Below are 21042 nucleotides of genomic sequence, written 5' to 3' on the forward strand. Positions count from 1 at the left end.
AAGTAGTGCTATTCAGTACTACCAACGCAGAGGCCAACAACACAACAGTACACAGCAGTTACTAAAACCCCTATCACCACAGAACTTGCGGCAACCTGCCGTTATGCAACCTTGTCCGCCAAATACAGGGCTACATAGTTCTCCAGAATTCTGCCATGAAGGTTTCCTCCTAAGAAAGCTGCAGTGGCGGTGTTTATAATATCTCTGCGGCAAAAGAGTGCATCCTGCAGGTCGTGCTTGCTGCCTTGTTTCCGTGTGACTTCCTGGCGCTTTCTTCGCTACCGTCCGTCTGAAGATAAACGTCGTGCACCCAAAATGTGGGCACGTGGGCGGCTAACTTCCCACGTGAGTTCTCCGTTGAAAAGCGTTAAAATCATGACTCACGATGGCTCCATTTAGAGAGATGGAAAAGGAAACGAGCAGAAGTCACCCTTTTTCCGGTTTCCAAAGTTCCCGGCAGAAAAGTTCACTCTCGTACGCGTACCTTTGGCCCTCGCCGTAGCTCTGTTGATGTTATTTAATGTCCTCTGCAGCCTCGTTCACCCACTTGTTTAAGAACTTTTTTTTCTTCTCATATGCTTACTCCGTCTCGTTCAGTGGCAGGGTAGCTGTCCTAATTCTCAATTCGTTCCGTGTAGCTGTATGCGAGCAACCACACAACTTGCATATTTCCTTCAACAACGTCTAAGGCTAGCGCCGCAAGACTTACGTACAAAAACAACGAAGTGTCAAACTTCGCGCAAGCACCATTAGCGCTCCAACCTTTAGACATGCAAGAAGCCAAGGCGATACTCGTCTTCATATGGCTGGTACAAAACACGGAGAAGAATAACAGGTTGCATACAAGAAGGGAAAATAGACTAAAGTTGAATAGTGCCAACTAGGTCGAAATAAGAATGAAAGCCAGAAGACCACGTTTTGCCCATACGAATGCTCGCACTGTTTATTTCCTAGCTTCAAAGAAAACAGGTGCAGTTAACGTTTGCTAGCAGCCACCTACACGCACACCCATTTTTTTTTTTTTTACTCTGCGCAAGGCATGCCTGTAGTCACGTCACGTTGTTAGTTCGTACGGATGCTCGCGGCACAACGACACATAGCCAAACAGCCTCCTAGCGAGCTGAATGAAAGCTACCGGAGAATACCTGCAGGCTTTAACTTTCAAATCGACGACCTCGCCTTCTCTATTGGCGGTATCGACAAGTCACTGCGATGGGTGATACGAAATAGAATAGAGTCGAAGGAAAACAACTTAGATATTACGACCTTGCATCACATATTGGCATCCGTGGCGTCTGGTATTTTTTTCTTTATTTATTTCCCTAAAGACCCCACATGGGGTATTATATAAGGGGTGGATGTACAACAATAGTTAAAACAACATTAGTTAGGGTGAGAGAATCACTGACACTTCTTCTGTTCTATGGTCGCTGGTCTTCTGTTCTATGTGTCATGTTTCGTTTGCGCTACGATGACTTAACTGAATATCAGCCAATTAGCCCATGGACACGTTATCCAATACTATGGCTCCAGGGAGGGAAATGATGTAAGAGGAAGCTTTAGCTCGGGTGCTCCTATCTAAATACATGTAAAAGGAGAATTCGTTTTTCTAGGCAACCACTGCACCAAATTTGACGGGGTTTGCTGCATTTAAAAGAAAAACTTAAAATCTAGTGACTGTTGGTTTCGAATTTTTGATTTAGGTCGTCAATATTTTATAAAAATTTGTCAAAAATCGCAAATTTTCAGAAAACGAAACTTTCAAGTTTACAACTCCGTAACTCAGCAAGAAAAAATGATATCGCAATTCTGTGAATTGTACCTAATAGCACATCTAAAGCGGACAAAATTGATATGTTACACATGAACGTCAAAAAATGGGGAAATGTGTAATTACAACTTTTGCAGAACCCTCGTAAACAACGTAACAAATTCACGTAAGATGTAAACTGACATAACAAATTTGTCCGCTTTGAATGGTCTAATGGATGCCGTTTACAGAATCGCGATATCTGTTCTTGATGCAGAGCTATTAGTTTGTAAGCTTCGTGCTTCTATTTTTTTCAAACATCTGAATTTTTGAAAATCCTTTTAACAAACTTCAAGCCCTAAATCAAAATTCCACTTCCAACAGTCACTAGAATATAACTTTTTCTCTCAAATGCAACAAATTTCATTAAGATCGGTTCAGGGGTTATCTCAGAAAAACGTTTTTGCGTTTTTACATGTATTTGTATAGGCCGCGTCGGAGTTGGGCCCGAGCTAAAGCTTCCTCGTAAGGATTCTGTTTTGTTAAATTCTATTCCTTCTTTATCACACACCACTCATGTCCGGCCGAACCCGGCGATAACTTGGGCGGTGCGATGCGAGGACCCGCGAGGACCACTGACGAAAAGAAAGAAGGAATAGCATTGAAATGTCAATCCTCACAATATATTGACCCATTAGACAAATAGTCTAGGCAAGAGCAAGAACAACAACTCGGCTCTTTCGGCTTTTTAGGCGTTGTTTATGAAAAAAAAAAGAAAACAAGGCTTGAGTTTGCATGAAAGTTTTGAGAGTTTCCATGAGCTTTCTTGCTTACTTCCCAGAAGGAATTCATGAGTGCAGCTCTTTGACATGCGCTACGTTTTTGTCATAGTTATTGTGGAGTGGCGCGATGATCAAAGGGCGTGTATTCGCTCAAAATTATACTTACATTAGGGAGTGTTCCTTCTATTAAATTTATTTCAAAGCAAACTGTGGTGTTTTCCTTTGCCTAAATCACATTACGGTTATGAGGCACGCCGTAGAAGTACACTTCGGAATAATACAGGTTATCAGGGGTTTCTAAAGCGCATCTGAATTTAAGTACGCCAGCATTTTTATATATCGCCGCCATGGAAATACGGCCGCCATGGCATGGATCGAACCCACAACCACGAGCTCAACCATGCAAATCACATACCCACTACACTAGCGCGGTTAGTGGTGTTTTATTGAACAACTGACAGAGGAGCTTGTCGTTGTCTGTATTGTGTTTAAGCCCATCCACTATTTGGCACTAATATAACCTATTTGTATAGGAAGACCAACTGGCTCATCTGTAAGGTGTTCAAAAGTATGCCATGCGAATATTGGGTTGCTTTCAGATTTGACTTCACTCAACCGGCGGCCGCTACTTTTCCTTGCGTGCCGTATATAAATTCCTTCTCAAAGAAAACCCCAGCTGAAAACATTGCTCGACGATGTTACAGCGCATAAGTCCCATTCAAGTGTCGATATTCTTGTATGAATACTTGTTATTAAGCAAAATACGTCTGTCAAGGAGAATTTAGTATGCACTACTAATTACTAGAATTTACTAACAGCAGCATTTCGGTGCCAAAAGTTCATTTCGCTTGTCTCGTACGCAGATGACATCCACCGATTTACTATGCGTGAGGCACTTCAAAATTCAGTTTTTTTAACGTGTGTTCATCGGTCAAAAATTGGGTACTTCACCACTATATAAGAATAACATCATCACTTACACCCACCGCCATCTGCAAGCCTGTAAACTTAATTTTTCTTTCGATCGGTCATCCTTTCTTGTTCCTTTTGCCGCAGTTTAGGCTTTTTGTCCAAACTATGTATCAGATACGCCCAAAGTAAAAAACTAGAAAATAATTGGGTTACTATACATAAAGAAGAAGGACATTGATTAATTCATTTATGTACTGTAACTGGAAACTAAAGGTAAAGGTGTCGGGGAAGTATTGTTTCTGAAAAAAAATAGAAGAACAGAGTTTACAAACAAATACATGGTTTTATTATCAGTATGAAATTTCCTGAGCTTCAAAGCATAGTGAAACATAGCACATCTGATGCCGCCGTTGTCGTTGTTTCATGCTTTAGGCATCTCTGTTTCGTGTAGTTACGGAGCCTTTTTAAAGACTGATGCTTTGCCTTTTTCAGATATGCTACAGCAGGTAGCCTGCGCTGTTCCGGAAAAGTACAAACATTCCACCAAGTCAAAAGTGGTCCAACGTTTCGTCACTTAGATTGAACTTCCAAAAGCAAACCACCGTGGCGATTCGCATCGTCCGACCGGAGGACTCGGAGAAAGCGGACCACCACAGAATCAGCAAAGGAATAGGAGGAGGTGCGAGGAGGAGGATGGTGGCACGAGCGCGCGTTCTGTCCTCTTACGCAACGCGGCTGGCCGCCTCACCGTGCCTACTCGGGTGTACGAACACGCGCATGACAAAAAGCGCATGAGAGGTCCGTGGGGTCGGGTAATTGTTGCCCGAATAAGGCTACCGCCCCGGATGGCCGCTCGAGCAGCGACAAAGAGCCGTGGTCGGCGGACAATGCAGGGCTTCGCGCGAAGAAGAAGCCACCTGGCCTCCGTTACGTAATCGGGATAGGCGTTGAGAGCTGACAACAATGTGCTCCGCTGAGACGGTCCGCATTGTGCTCGGAGGCGCTCGCGATTCGCGCGTACTGCCATGTGTCGAAACTTCACGTGACCAAGCAGGCCACGTCAACTCATTCGTTGATGCCGGGGTATACGCACGTCCGTACGCGAATGCGTGCGGACGTTCCCGTATGTGTGTGCGGAAGCGTGAGCGCAGACGCGTAGCAGTGTGCCTTTGAGAGCACTACACTCGCTATGCTGCATTCATCCACGTTGATAGCCGCGAATGCCGTAGTGTTGCCGTTGTTCTGTGGAGCGTCAAGTTTGTTGCCACTTTGTCGAGATAACGGTGGTTACTGCACGTCAGGATAGTTTAATTACTCGTTACTTCGGGTGGAACTTATTGCGAATCGAAAGTGGTCCAAACAAGAGCAAAATCGCCTAGCAGAATAAGAGGACTTCTGTTGAATGAACTCACTGAATTTTTGTCCTAAGAACTTAATTCGATTCTAGCAGACTCGTTTTTATTTCCGTGTTGAAGATAATGTCTCCCTAACGTGCGGGATTCTCGAAGGCGAACTGTTGTGGTAAACACGTTTCATTTGAAATGATTGGAACAGAGATTTTACTGAATGTAGAACAGAAATAATCAAGAACATGTTGACTAGAAAGGTACCATCTTAACGGGAAACATTAGCTCGAGCACGATACTCCAATGCCTCCTATTCAAATACATGTAAACTGCAGAAATGCTTTTCTATGATTACCCGCCGGACCACATTGAGGAAATTTGTTACATTTTAGAACACCATTTATATGCTAGTGACTGTTGGAAGTGAAATTTTGACTTAGGTCCTCTATGTCTGCACGAGATTTTTTTTTATTTTATGTTTCAGAAAAGTGAAAGTCTGAAGTTTACAAATTTCTCCCTCTGCATCAAAAGGGGATATCGCCGTTTTCTAAACTGACTGCGTTCGAGGATCTGAATGGGTCAAATTTTATATGTAAGTTTACAGCTTACGTGAATTTATTACAATCTTTACAAGGGTTTTGAAGAAGTCATACTCACATAAATACTCTATATTGCAGATTAGGGCATTGTACAGCAATTTTGTCCGCTTTAGATGTACTGTTGATGCAATTTACAGAATTATGATAGCATTTTTCATTACTGCGTGAGACTTGTAAACTTTACAGTATCGTTTTCCTAAAGTTAGCGATTTTTGACCATACGATTTTTGTTTCTTTTCAGATTGATGGCGTAAAGGAAAAATTCCGCTTCCAGTGGTCGCTACATTTTAACTTTTTTCGTTTTAGCGCAGCAAGCCTTACAAAGTTTAGTATAGTGATTGCCCAGAAACAGAATTTCTCGTTCTTCATGTATTTAGAATGAAGTTCTCGAGCTAAACCTCTTAATACTTGGAGGGTCGAGGTCACTACCTGCTATGTACGGGGCTTTGTCTTTTTTTCTTTGTTTTTTTGGCAGGAGCCCTAAATGGCGTGAGATGCTTTATTATTTTTGTTCGCCATAGGGGGCGGTAAATCATTCTTACACATGCCTTGGAGTGTGTCCGTTAATGTGCGCTTTAAGTGACAACCGCCTGGGCATCACGCCACTTCAAATCCGGCAGTGATGAAGTCTCCAGCCTTTTGTGCATCGCAGAGTTGGGCGCAAAAGTGTCTTTTCTGTCTTCAGAGTTAGCTCTCTCTTGTGTACCGAAAGATGAACTGCCTACAAAATTCCGGAATTATAGCAATAACTGCCATCTCTCTCGCTTATCTTCCTTTTCTGTTACGCTCCACGCCTGGTGCTTTAAAATTAAGAACAGCATGTAGTATCCCCGTGGTACAGAGTAATTGACAAAAATACAGCCAGCGCAGACTACGAAAGAGGAAAGTAAACAGACAGAGAGAGCGAGAGAGAGAATTGAGCTGCGAAAGGGAGGAAGGTTAACCGGAAGATAGATATCCAGTTTGCTACACTGCAATGGGTAATGGGTAAGGAGAGACAGAAACCCAAAGAAAAAAATGCGGACGCCTAGAAAGATAAGGAGAAAAAGAAATGCACGCACACATAAAAAGACACGCGGGAGTGTCACAGTTGTTCAATAAACGCACGTATAAGACTAACATAGCTAACCACTCGAAATTAGTTGGCGTATTCCCGACTTTGAAGTGAAATTCCCTAGTCCCACTTTGACCCCGCCCGGACGTCCACTTGGCACAATTCTGCATTTGTAATAAATTAGAGTTCTTATTTTACAATACCTGATTGTTAGCTCAGCCGCACAATTTTTGTCGTCTGTCGAATTGGCATAAAATTAATCATAATCAATTAATCGTTGTCATAAAAATTAATCTTCAGAAAACTAAAGTAATGTTTAACAGTCTCGGAGGAGAAAAGCAGTTTACGATAGGTAGCGAGGCACTGGAAGTGGTAAGGGAATACATCTACTTAGGACAGGTAGTGACCGGAGGTAGGACCTGATCCGGATCATGAGACTGAAATAATCAGAAGATTAAGAATGGGCTGGGGTGCGTTTGGCACGCATTCTCAGATCATGTACAGCAGGTTGCCATTATTCTCAAGAGAAAAGCGTATGACAGCTGTGTCTTACCAGTACTCACGTACGGGGCAGAAACCTGGAGGCTTACGAAAAGGGTTCTACTTAAATTGAGGATGACGCAACTAGCTATGGAAAGACGAATGATGGGTGTAACGTTAAGGGATAAGAAAAGAGCAGATTGGGTGAGGGAACAAACGCGGGTAATGATATCTTAGTGGAAATTATGAAACAGAAATGGGGCATGTGCAGGACATGTAATGAGGAGGGAAGATAACCGATGGTCATTAAGGGTTACGGACTAGATTCGAAAGGAAGGGGAGCGTAGCAGGGGGTGGTAGAAAATTAGGTGGGCGGGTCAGATTAAGAAGTTTGCTGGGACAACATGGCCACAATTAGTACATGACCGGGGTAGTTGGAGAAGTATGGGAGAGGCCTTTGCCCTGCAGTGGGCGTAAGCAGGCTGATAATGATGATAGTGATGATGATGCATTGTCATAAACACAAAGGTAGTTTCGTTTTCGTAATGCTTTTAGTTCTGATGTAGGCCTTAACCGCTTACAAAGGGGGTATTCATGTCAGGTGCAGTATGATCTAACCCTATCTTTGCTGGTATGTGTGCTAACTAGGCAACTAGTGCACGTTTCTTGATGGAAATCGCGACGTGGTAGGACTAAAGAAAGCTGTGGAACTTTGTTTCCCCGAGAGACGGGCGGCTGCTGGCACTGACAGCATCGGTCGTTGCTAGCTGCCCCCTTTCTCCGGCCACCACCTCTCCCCTCCGTGCGCCCCCCCCCCCCCCCCGCCCCCTTCTTACTTCGACCATTCGAGAGTTGGTTACCCTGAGTACGACAGGCCACAATTCTTGCTTGGACACAAGATACGAGCTAAAGTTTGCACAATTGTTTTAAGTGTACAAACGTAAAAAGGAAGAAAACATGCAATTGTTCGACTCGGGCATGTCGCTGCAGAGGTCGTTCAAAAGATTCTGTAGGACAGGCCTATGCTGGTCAAATAGCTTACAACGCGGCACCAATGTCCCGCGCGCGAAAGTCGCCGGGGACAAAAGCGTGCTAGAGTGATCCATCGCGCAACAAATGAACCTCATTGTCGTCGTCCATTCGAATCAACCGAGCAGAACACCAGCGCTCTGAAACAGTCACGTGCACGCGAGTGTTTGACGTGTCGCCCTTAATTAATCAATCCATCAGCGCGGCCCCGTTGACGGCAGCCGCTGGACAGCTGCTGACACACAACGTAGCGGAGTGCGCGAAAGAAAACTAGTTCTCCGGGACGAGGAGGAAGAGGCGAGGCAGTTCACGGGGTCGATGGTGTTGCGTCTTCCGTCCGCACGAAGTGTTTGCTGTAGTCATCTCATTGGGTTTCACTTATTCATGAAGTCGCATCCTACTCCTCGTTGTTTCTTGCGTTTCTCATGATTTCTTTTTAATTACACATCGAGAAATAACTTTTTCTTTTTTTTCAATTAGAAGGATTGTTTGACCGGGAGTATTAAAGATGGTGGAGGGGGTGGCGAAGTAGGAGGGAGTATTGCCAGCCGCCAACTGTTGTGCCAGGCACTCCGCGTGTCAAGGAACTGAGACGAAGCTCGTATTCAGAAAAATCATGCCTCACAAGGATCACTTATTGACCGGAAACTTTCTTTCTTGCTATAAAGAAAAGTTGTTATTTTCTTGCTTTAAACGAGGGCAACATGTTAAAAGCAAAGTCAAATCAAATCAAAATCAATCAAATGAAATCGTTGCCCTTTCGAAAATCGAAATTTGCGTCATAGTAAGCTGATAATTAAGAAAAGGAAGAATCTTTTGTCCACAAACTTGGAGTACAGTGCTCGGGAATAATAAAATATTAACCCCTTATAGCTATCTGTACCCGTAACGTTTGCGCCTAATGTGTGCTATGTTTCGGTAAGGTATCGCATTTCGATTAAACAAGGTTGTTCATACAGTCGGAAATGGCGCTTCGGGTCGTGCGCTATACCATTTTTGTTACACAGGGTTTTATTTTTGTTACTCAGGGTTACACCTTTTTGTTACACAGGGTTGTTTGCCGACTACCCTGCATCAAAATTTAAAAACAAGCAAGTGCCACACGTGGCTGGACAAACCCAAGGTGAAACCAAGGTGAAATAAGCCCACGAACCCAAGCAAAGTGCCTTGAGTGGCCAGACACGCAGCAATTTTGCGTGGAATCGCGGGCTTCTTTCGTGCTCGGAAAAACACTTTTATGTAGCACGTACTGAGCAACAAAAAGGTGCATCGGGAGTTTTTAATTCTGCTCTACAATTTTCTCAGCGACAATTTCCACTTAATTATAATATTTCAAAAAATGATTAACTAATTCAGACTAATTGTGTGATTAGGCAGAATACAAAATATAATCTGAGTATCACCTCACCCAAAGCTCAATAAGGAAGAAAGCACTACACGCAGAAGACTACAGAGTAGTGCTTACACCCACGGAATCCTCATGCATAGAATATACCCTACGCTACAAGGATACCATTGCCCAATGAGCGGCGTACCGGTCACCTTGGCGCACCTGATCCCTAAATGTCCATGTCATCCAGACACAGACAAATTGCCTTCACCGAAAGAGTGTTGTAACGCCACACAAGAAAGTGAAGACCTCATAGAAACGTGAGAGGTCAAGCTCGTCTCCGAGGACCTGAAACAACGACACCTCGTCGCCAGGGCCAAGGAGGCAGCGAAGGCCAGAGGGTTCCGGGAATGAGGAGACATCCCACATAGAGTAGAACCGGGGCTTATCGCGGGATACTGTTTCCCAAATAAACGTTTATTCCTCCTCCTCCTCAAGCGCCGGTAAATAACATTGTCTTGGTTCCGTCCAGCTACGTAGTATCTCGATATTTTTTTTTAAATCTTGGCGCATGACAGTTGCAACACCCTGTACAGGCGACAATATAGGCGACAATAGCTCTAGATAGAATACCGAAAGCAATAGCTCTAAGGAGGGGGGGAGGGAGAATCCCCGCTAAATAGTCGGTTTTTCGTGATGTCGGTGTAGCGTGTCGTGCCACATAGATCACGTTCACAATTTCGCAATTTCAGTTGCAAAGTACCAGAAAATCTGAACACTTCACATGTGCATGTGCTTCATATATATATATATATATATATATATATATATATATATATATATATATATATATATATATATATATATATATATATATATATATATATATATATATATATAGTGCCTTAGTTTCGTACTTTTCTACGCCCATCAATAAGTCATCGGAACAGATAACTGCCACTCAATGGAGCACCGCATGCATACATCTCTGCCTTAACGCCCACTTGACAATCACTCAGGTGACATTCGCTTACCATTTTGCGAATGCCCCCAAACGAATTGACAATCAATCCATTATAAAATAACTTCAAAGTGTCACTTTCACCGAAAAGTTAGAAGGCAATGCAACATCAAATTCAATTCCACGAAGGACAGTACCTTCCTGGGCGAGTCTTCTTGGCCACTTTAGCGTCCAGGATGCTGGAATAAAGTTTCGTGTGAGTTGCGGGTGAGAATGAGCGTATGAACAGCGTGGCTTACTTTGAGAGCCGTGCTGAAGTGACAGCGTTTGGACGACGTCAGTTAGAGGTTGAATCGATGTCGAAATTTCTGTAATCAGTTATCACCACAATCATAGTCATCACCACTCGAATCATCATTATCATCACCAAAATGAACATCATCATTACGGTCATCATTATCATGGTCAATCGCAGCCCGCCCGAGTTGCTTCTGGCTACCGCGTTGCGCTGCTAAGCACGACGACCCGGCACCAAATCCCGACCGCGGCGGCCGGGCTTTGGGTGCGTGTTAATGAAACCCTGTTGGTCAAAATTAATCCGGGGTCCTCCAGTAGAGCGTGCCTCATGATCATGTCGTGGTTTTGGCACGTAAAACCCCAGAACCTAATTTTAACTTTAATAGCCGCCACATACCCAGTAGCTCCAGTTGCAGATATGCATCTAGTGGCACATACTAGTAACCCATGGAGCACGTACTCTATAGCACAAACTCAGTGGCGTCAGTGGGGCACTTTGTTTTGCACTTTACTGTAGTCTGTATCGGGCCACGAAAGAGACTAGAAACGGGTCAGATTTAGTTAGAAACAGACGTACGTACCAGAGCTCATCCGGCACTCCTTCGAGTAACAGCGGCAGTAAAGTTTAACGGACAGAGCACCCCATGCTACATCGGTTCCTCGTCGTGGCAACGCACGCCTATCATTCGGACAGTTGTTGCTCCCTTCGTACTTGGCACATCAACAGCGGTGTTATCGTAGTTACCGAGAACAGTTATCGAGAAACCTTTGCTTAAAAGTCAAACGCAACTCTCTCCTAAGCGCACACTTTCTCCAAAGGCTTTTGAGCACGTTGAAGTTATGCTGAAGACCGACGCCCCGGGCCGGCGGAAGAGTCCGTATACACGCTCATTAGGCCTGTATTCGGAGACTCAGTTTCTTCTGTGAAGGTGACAGTTTATAATAACGACACATTGAGGCCTGCCAAGAGCCTTTCTCCGTGCTCACAAGTTCATGACGCGCAGCCTAATAGCCACGTGACTGTCTCTGTCACCAATGCTAGTACATCGTGGAACTACAAGCATTGGTACACTCTCGTTCTGTTCAACTGTTAAAACGCAGCGACAGTTCTCAGCGTTCCCGTGCTTTGCTTTCTCAAACGAGCCTCTGCGGTTGCCCGCCGGTGATTCTGGCGCAAAGCAACTTGTTGATTACACGAACAGATATAAGATTTCCTTAAAAACGAAACTCGACACATGCTCTCAAACACGTAAGCAACATGCACCACCACAGCATTCGAAATTTATTCAATGTGTCGAGTACAACCTCGGTTAACGAGCATGAAGGATCTCACTTTCTATGCGTCAACACGCAGAGCCGTCTTTTCTTTTCTTCTTTTTCTTTTTATATGTGCTACCTCTAGGCCTTTGTCGTTTGTTTCATCGGTGTGCAAACGACGCAGAAGAAAAACAGCGGTCAAGCGCTAATTAGAGGCAGAAAAAAAAGCGCGGAATCAGAAGGTGGACGGGTGAAAGCGTGGCGCGCCTAGAAGGCGACCAACGAACCGATTTTCGCCGGGTCACGCCGGACACGAAAGCTGACGCGTCGGTCCCGGGGCGAGAAGAAGCTCTCGGAAGTGTCCGGCAACGCTTAACTGCGCTACCCTCCACCTCGGCGAAGGAGACGTGGAGGGGTGAAGCCGGCAAGAGCGGGCGGCAACGCGGGAGAGGCGGTCGTCCTATAAAGACCTCGGCGCGGACAAGCTCTTCCTGGCAGCAGTGCTTTCTCGCCATTTCATCCGTCCCGACCCGAGACAGGAGAGACGCACCGGTGATTCCGCGGCGCCGCCAGCACCGCGCGCGCAGTTCATCCCCACGGCGAGAAAATGATGCGGCTCTCGCGAGCAGTCGCCGACGCATGGATCCTTCTCCTCGTCTTCGGTGAGCGACGACGGTGTTACCACAACTCCTGGATTACCGCTTGGCAACGATCGAAACCGTGCTGTGTTGCGCGGTCTTCAACGTGATGAGCGACGCGACGTGTCGTTATTATTATTATTATTATTATTCTCTGTGTATGGCATAGAGTAGCTACGCGAAAGAGTGGAGATATTCGCTGTGACAGTTTCGTGAGGAATTTCATTCTTTCTTCTTATTTTTTTTGTTGCCACTTCTCCATGCTTCGTTGTAAAACAAGCTGGCGAATATTGCGAAGTTTAAAGAGAAATTTAAATATGTTACGGGTTACCCGCTCGATACGAGGCTTTAATGTAGTAGCATTATAAGGCGGCCTGCAGCCAGTTTGTAGGCACTGGTGTGTCGAAATATATGGGCCGATCCCGAAGGTAGTACGATCTCGCACAGCATCTCAAAGCTCTAACAGTCATGAGGAAAGAATACCGAGATGCGCACGCCAGACATTTCACAGCTTTGGTACGACAGAAGCATGCATGCTTGCGATCGGGACCAAATGATTAGAATGACAATTGGGCTGCCGTGCGGGTAAACAGAAAACAGATCGAACCATCGGTCACGTATTTGTATACAGCATTACAGGTGGGTTTCGCCCGCTTTGGAGATATCTAGCAGAAAAATCGACGCATGCTAAGCGTAGGCGGGCGCAACCACAGTACGAGCGAAATCGCGTTTGTGAGAGGTACGAGGCACAAAAACGTAACTTTCGTAAAAGCGCGCGTTCAGAGTAACCCGTGACCCAGGCGCGCGCAACTGTCGAGAAGCCGCAATCGTGACACTGTCGCATGCTAATAGACTGTCGGCGGTGCTACATTGTGGCACAGTTTATTTTCTCTTTTTTTTTTCTAATCCGTTGCTGACAACTGCTACAGTGGACTTGCGCGTAAGTCGTTACTTCCAATTATTCATAAGACATATTATTTACTAATTCCTGATTTATTCATTCAGCATTAGTACAGCAGGGCACCAAGCTATTACTTCAACTTGACTCAATCAAGGCACTGGATAACTCCGAGGGACAACAGCGGCAGTGCTTAGTTTAGGGACATCTATTTTATTTTGGCTGCCCGATTTTCCACGATGTTTTATTTCTTGGTGTTCACTGTCTGCTTCAGATGGGTCACTATCGTTCTCAAAATAATTTAAAGGGTATCTTACGATCAGCATGTGTACTCATGTGCACATGATGTGTGTGCATGCGTACCTAGTGCACTTGTTGCGCTATGGAGATAGTGAAGCAATCGAGAGTCACGCGCTTTATTCTATTTTGTTTATTATTTAAATCGCCAAAAATGTAATGACGTTCATTCACCTCCTTGCTTTATCGGCATCATAACATAACATCGCTTTTTAATTTTTCCTTTAGCTGACGACTCAAGTACTGTCTTCTCTTGATGACAGTTGTCTGTTCGTCGGCTTGTGGAGCTTGTCATTCAAGGAAGCTTTTGTAGCCTTCATTTATTTATAAATACTTCAATAGATGCCGACTACTGCATATGGAGGGCGTATTTGATTGTAGCTCGAATTATTTTATCACATGTCATGGTGTCCGCTATTTACCATGTTGGAATGCCCTAAATATGCCTGTATTTACGCGCGCGCGTGTGTGTGCGTGTGTATGTGTGTTTTCGGTGCACTTGCCCCAGCGCATATGAACGAAAAAACTTGCGAAACATTAATGCGCGGCCCTCGATGGAACAGAGATACTTGCATTTATCTCGTGGTATAAACTTTTTTAAACAGGGTTGAAGTACCTCAGACAGGCTGGCCAACGTTTCGATAGGTGGACCTATCTTCGTCAAAGGCGGCCTCGTCATCCTCGGCGTGTTAGTTTTAAAGGGTTAGTGCAGTGACGTCACGTGCGGGTGTTGTCGCTGGCGGCTGGTTTTAAAGAGAGAGAGTACAAGAGGGAACAGGCGTTGTCGTCCGACGTCTGTGAGCCTCATTCTCAAGACGAAGGGACAAGAGCGTGAGAGTGGGCACGCGGGGAGGAAAGAAAAGAAATAGAAGCAGAAAAAAGGGGGGGAAAAGGGAAAAAAAAGAAAAAAAAAGCAGGGGGGAGACAGGGCCGTACCAAGACACAACAAAGGGGGGGGGTGAAAGAAAAAGAAAGAGAAGAATGAAATCTTTAAGAAATACGGGGGCTTGGGAGCGTGTTGGGGATGCGAAAGGTCGGTAATTTATAACTGATAAGCGCTTCTTATAAGTTGTGATTAAAACTAGGTAGGACATTTATCGGTTCATAATCTAAGAAAACCATTTGCCATTCGATGATGAAGTTCTTGTCTTCCTTGATGCAATCCCGACGGTATGAGCACGACCAGGGATGAGCACTTCCAAGTTCGCTGTACTCACTTGCAGTTCCATACGAAAAAATATAAATTCTGCATTTGTTCTATATCCCTGATAGTTCTTCGAGTGGTTATGAAATTTTAAAGCAACAACAGTTCTTCAAACACATGATATAGAAACTCTACAAGCTCTATTGGAACTCAAGACCCTCAGGAAAGTTACATATCAGTCATTTGTTGATAATTCCACGCTTTTGAATCGCAGATGGAAGACGTGTGGCCAGAATGCGCGCTTTTGTCATGGCCAAAATTACTGAGAAAATTCCCTTCCGTTAGCTCATACGCTTCTTCTTCATTATTTCCAGGCGTGTCCACCATCTGTGCAGCCGAAAGAAAGGTAAGTGTTGTTGCTCGGGGCAATATCGTTTTCTTCTACGTCATTGGTATTTTTCTAAATCCCACCAGATGCAATTCAACGCCCTCGATGAGATTCATACTGCGCGCCTTAAAATAACATTGGCACCACCATGAAACAAACGGCTGGCACATCAATATGCGTAGCGCCGACAGTTCTTCCTGTGCCACTGTTCTCATAACAGCATCTTCGCGAAAAATTATTTCTCATGAACTCCGCGTCAATATTTTATTTCATTTTTTAAATCGCATTTTAGAACGCAGGCCTCACACACCCGTTCATGGTATCAGCGTCAACGTCATACCTCGCCGGCGTAATCGTACAAACGAGCACAGCAAGATATGAAGAAAGTGGAGCAGAACGCTAGAGTGAAAGCACGAGGTGGAGAAGGAGCGGAGGGCGAACGGCCTGCGCATGCGCTGAGTTGCCGGCGGGCACGGGCCCCGCAGCTTCGTGGGCGGTATCATCTTGGCCTTCAGGGGGGGGGGGGGGGGGGGGTAGCGTGAGGTGGGCAGTGCTACGCTCGTCCGCGGCGTCGTCAGTCCGCAGTACCAGCGTGTGTGACGTGGCTCACTTCATCTGCAAGGGACGTTGCGGGCGGATACGAGTGCTACGGCTTGATGTGCCGCTCTCTTGGGTGTTGCCGCCGCTGGCTCTGGTGGCACGCTTTCCGCGCGCCGAAGGGCTGCTGTAGTCAATGAGGGAACGAAAGCGTGAGGAGAACGAAGTGTCGCGCAGGACGGGCAACGATGGCTACGAAATGGCGCCAGAGTAGCGCGCGACGTCTGTACGGGAACAAAGCGCGCTGCTCACAGCGTTCTCTCCCTAATATAAACTGTGTACCTATATAACCATAATACAAAATATTGATACGTGAAATGAAAACACATCTAGAAGTGCGCTCAAATTTCGCATTAGGGAGTATCGTAATCGTCGGTGAATTTTTCATAGGCATAAACATCGAGGGACACTGTTTGTTTCGCAGCCCTTCCCGTTCCCCTCCTGAGACGAGCGGGGAGGAAATTCAAGAGAAGTTAAAAAAACACTAGAAAAATATAGCACACTGTAATAGGCATGGGTTTCATTACACGTAATATCTCCGAACATAAGGTCAGTTACAACTGAAATGTCTAGAGTGTGTTAGCCAACGCCGACTTCTCTGCCTTCGTTGAAATAAATTATCTATCTCTCCCTGAAGTGTCTGGAATAAATATTAATAATTAGAAATCACTGATTACCGCACACCAAAGCACTGAATCGTAGTCATTAGAAAGCCCGACCCCCAGGAACACGACTTAGGCGAAATTCCTGGAAAACCAGAATTAGAAAGCGGTAGTAATGACGCCGCTAATGACGTCACACACAAGAAGGCGGCTTGATATTTAACCGGCTAATTAATGGAATGCAGTTGCCTCCGCGGTCGGTTCATGGGTTGCGTTCGCCTAAGGTAACCTAAACAACACCAAAGCGGAGGTTCGAGTGCCACTAAGAGACATTTAAATGAAAGATTAAAATCGCATACCATCTTTCTTTTTTTTTCATTTTTTAGCGAACCGTCACGTAATGGCATTGCGCTACATAGAGCGAAGTCGTGGGTACAATCTCGTCGTCAACATTGCGATAATGGCAATAAAACCGCAGCTTCCAAATGTTCAGCTAGAGCCCATGACTACAACGTCTCTCGTAACCAACTATGTACTTACAGGAAGTTAAATCCCACATTTTTTTTTTAAAGCGAAAGCTTTACTGGCCGCGAACTTGTGATTTCTCCGTGGCCGTGCTCCGAGGAGGCACATTACGTCACACCACGCTCCTCGTCGTTGCGCTCACCTCCACGCGCTTCGCCAGCTGCATCGCACGCCTGATAACATGTGGGAAGATTCAAAAGGAGACTCGCGTGCACCAAAACCACAGTTGAGGCAGCAGTAGGGAGTAAGCAGGAGGCGGCGTAATCAGGAGGCGGCCTGGAATCGACATCGGAACGGGATGAATAGGAAACGAATCGCCCAGAAAACAGACGAACAGCGTGCCGAACGACTGGCTAAACGCCGTAACATATCTAGACAACCAGAATAACCTGGACTTGCACTCAAGATTAACGAAGGCTACCCATGCTATGCCTTAGCTTTCGCTACGTCTATCCTGGCATCGCCGAGCTATGCCACTGCCAATTTTTTTATTGTTATTTACAGAGGCATATACGTTAGCTCAGTGTAATATTTTCTTTCTGATTCTATATGTACACAAATCCGTGGCAATGTTTTTCGCCAAATCTTCCCCCTAGATGTACTGCTTGTGTGGTTTCGCAGGTTGCGGAAGCATTTGTGACTTCCGCCCGGCAGGTCCATTATTAGAGTGGCTCACGTTGAAGGATGTTTTCTCGCAGGGCAAAAGGGCCCTTCCTACCATCCGGCCGATCGGCACAGCACCCGCCATATCTGAAATACCTATCACAGAGTTCCGCTGCAGCAATCAAGAGTTCCCCGGATACTTTGCCGACGTAGAGACGGACTGCCAGGTAAGTCTATTTGAAATTTTGAATATAATTTCATGTACCTGGGTATTGAAGGAGTCAGAATACAAACAGTCATTCGTGCACCACCACGTTCTAATAAGTAACCATTCAATTCTGAATTCAAATGTACTTTAACAGATAAAGTCCAGACGATGTGCAAAGCTTTATGGACACCTAGGACAGCTCACACAAACTTCTCAAGTGTTCAAGGAAACCTCCTAAGTGAACGAAAAAAAGCACTCTTGTCGCACGAAGTGCCCGAACGGCGTTTGTCGGTCAGCTTAAACGTTTTGCAACATGCGTACACCTACTCCTGATAACTTCTCGAACGAGGCCAGTAACCACATTTTTAAACCATGTCCTGTTTCTATTAAATTTTCACAACAAAAGAAAAGAACGCTGAGTACTGTTTTCAAGACGTCACATCCGCAAGTTTGCTGTCCTGGAAAAAGAATATGGATTCAGTAGCGAGTGGAGCTGTGGTAGAATCAGATAGGTCTTTGTCAAGGGCGCCAAAAGAGTTTGTGTCCCGCTGGAGCTATTGTTGGGTCGCGCCAAATAGCTACTGTGGAATCTTCGAACGTAGTACTCCAGAGATGAAATGTTATTGTGCTGCGAACACTCGTGATACTTATAGCTTCACAATGTGGCAAACCTACAACGTCACTTTGCTGTTGCTGCACTGACTTTACAGCGTGCACTTAAGCGTGCACTGACTTTACAGGTTTTAACAGCCTTAGCTTTTCAGGCTCATCATACAAGCCACGTTAATGGTATCCAACATCAGTAGGCCTTTCCCGCTCTGTGCCGAAATTCTTAAGTGTATGTAGCGATCAATTTGCTGACATAAGTTTTATGTCATTATCACTTTCAGGTCTACCACAACTGCCTAGCGGATGGCCGTAACTCGAGCTTCCTCTGCGTCAATGGCACAATATTCAACCAGCGAAACTTCGTGTGCGATTGGTGGTACAAGTTTGACTGCCGCAAGGCACCCAGCTTCTACCACCTCAACTTAGCCAGGAACAAGAAGAACGGCACCAAATCTGCGTCTACCGAAGGATCCCTTCCTGTAGCCCCGAAAGTCTTGCCGCCACCACCGCCACCACCTCGGCAGCCACCAAGCAGCACACGCTACCGAGAAAACGAAGCACGATCTAGGTCTTCCTTCTCTATGACTTCTCGCTACAGTAAGTCTTCCCCGAAGGTGCCAACACCGAAGGCGTCTTCGAAGACATCAGCCAGAGCGTCTCCCAAAACGCACGAGCCTTTGATACTGCTTCCATTGCTTAGCATCGCTGCGTCATCCGACAGCAGGAAGACAAAACAGGAAACCACGACAGCGCCGACGCGAGAACGTTCGTCGCGAAGCAGAGCCCGAGTCTTCGCCAAAATAAGGGAAGGTCAGGAGCCGGAACCTCGACCTTCAAAAAGCAAGGCTCGGTCCAAAACTGAAAAGGTGGAGATTCCAAAAAGCGTGATGCCTACCTTTAGCGAAGGCACTGACCCCCATAAGAATGGCGGGAGCTTCCAGGAGTGGACAAGCATTGGCCCTGTTTCAGGAAAGCCATCGGTAACTAGGGTGCAGTTTCACACGTTTTCTACGAATCCACCCCGATTCGACCCGCCGCTACCACAGCCGGAATCCGTTATCGATCCGGCTAGCTGGCTTGACGATGACTTCAATCGGCAGCCAGATGCCGGAAGGGAAGAGTTTCGAGGAGAAGTTGAAGACGCCAGATCTCTAGAAGAGATGGCACCCGAGGGTGGTTCGCCTACCGCGCGGCCCGAGCTGAGGCGCAACAAGTCACAGCCAGCTACGGATGATGTCGTACGCCTGGCGAAGGCCGTGCCAGAGCCACGCACAAAAAAGCAGCGTGACAGTTGGCGCGGAAAGAAGGAAGCTTTTCCCGGGCTGCATGACAAGAGGCGGCTTTTCTACAGGTTCCAACCCACCGAACCATTCGGCGCCTACGGCGCTCTGTCATTTTTCGGCCGAACCCGAGGTCCCATGAATGACCTCACAAGGTTGCCTCGCCTCGTGACTGTCAAACTAAACAAGGTGGAAAAGAAAGATGCAGAGCACGCTTACAAGCCACTGCTGTTGTCGGTAAAATTAGACCAGTCTTCGGAGGTGGACTCCAGACCAGCTAAAGGAGCGCCACCGGGGCTATGCTTCTGCCCATGCCACTAGTGCCTTTTTCACTGTGCTGCCAACGAAACGACACCTAGCCCCTACTAGTAGGGTACTGAATCCACGCAAAAAGTCCACATGGTCACAATGTGTTTGAATGCAGTTAGAACAGAGGCATGTCTGCTTCTCGAAGACTTCGGATAATATTGATAACCAGGGAATGAAAGTCACTCGGGAATGCTACTGCAGAGTGCAAAGTATAACTGTGTTGCTTTCAGCGCCTGCTAGAACCGTGATTTTATGAACAAGCTCACGCAGATGCATAGGTCTGTTCCTGTGCTTTATCGTGCAGGTCTTTTACATTATTTTTTTTTCTTCCCCGAGAATGTTATGACAACAGTTTGTTCGACACGTCTAGTTGTGCGGATACGTAATCGAAAGCCTAAGTACGCTGGATTCCTTGTCTGAACTGTGCCTGAACTTAAATCTCGTGGTGCAAATTACTCCACGAGTCGATGTACTGTGCCTGAAGTATTGTCACCATAATCGTTTAAATGGTTTTGAAGACCTACTATATGTCGTCGCATTACTTCCCTGGCAGGAATCGCAAGTAGAACGGAAAGCAGCGTGCAAAAAATACTGCCGAAATCTTCGTTACAGCAAACATGGTAATTTCAACAATTATTTTAGTGAAAGTGAGTTACCGAAAGCGGTAACTGCTTTGCTAGCTTGCCCCTTAAGTGAACTGCATTTGGCAAATCGCGAACTATAAATGCGACATTATCCCACGTGCGAAGAACGCATCCCCTGCCGCGCACGTCACTTACAAGAAGCTGTTGTCGATCCAAGTTCACACAGCTGATTGTGATCTTATAGCTGCAAATTCAGTTCTCACGTGTGAACAAACATATGCTTGATAGTACACATTAATACTCGAAGACGCTTTAGCAATCAAAGCTCAGATCCTTTAAAAATATTCAAAGACCACCGAAATTCTGCTCCCTGAGCAGCTAACTAATACACGGCGCAAAGGAGCAAGTAAGCTGCTTAATAAATGTAGGACTCCTAATCATTATGACCAAGTCTGGAACGTTTAAATAGCACTGAAAGTTCGCAACTAGCTTGTAGCAGTGAGTGCGACGCAGTGGATGTGTTCTCGCGAACGGTGAAGCCGTACTAGCGGTGTGCGCCTGTG

General features: G+C 45.7%; 1 protein-coding gene across 1 annotated transcript; it reads left to right on the top strand.

Moving 5' to 3' along the window:
* The first annotated feature begins 12305 nt into the window (after positions 1-12305).
* LOC139060481 (mediator of DNA damage checkpoint protein 1-like) lies at positions 12306-19930 on the top strand. Its single transcript, XM_070539622.1, has 4 exons — positions 12306-12459; positions 15149-15180; positions 17585-17716; positions 18588-19930. Exons 1-4 carry the CDS (start codon positions 12405-12407, stop codon positions 19905-19907), a joined length of 1539 nt encoding a protein of 512 aa, XP_070395723.1. The 5' UTR covers positions 12306-12404; the 3' UTR covers positions 19908-19930.
* Positions 19931-21042: the final 1112 nt, after the last annotated feature.

Source organism: Dermacentor albipictus, chromosome 5 (assembly GCF_038994185.2).
Source record: "Dermacentor albipictus isolate Rhodes 1998 colony chromosome 5, USDA_Dalb.pri_finalv2, whole genome shotgun sequence".
Taxonomy (NCBI): Eukaryota; Metazoa; Arthropoda; class Arachnida; order Ixodida; family Ixodidae; genus Dermacentor; species Dermacentor albipictus.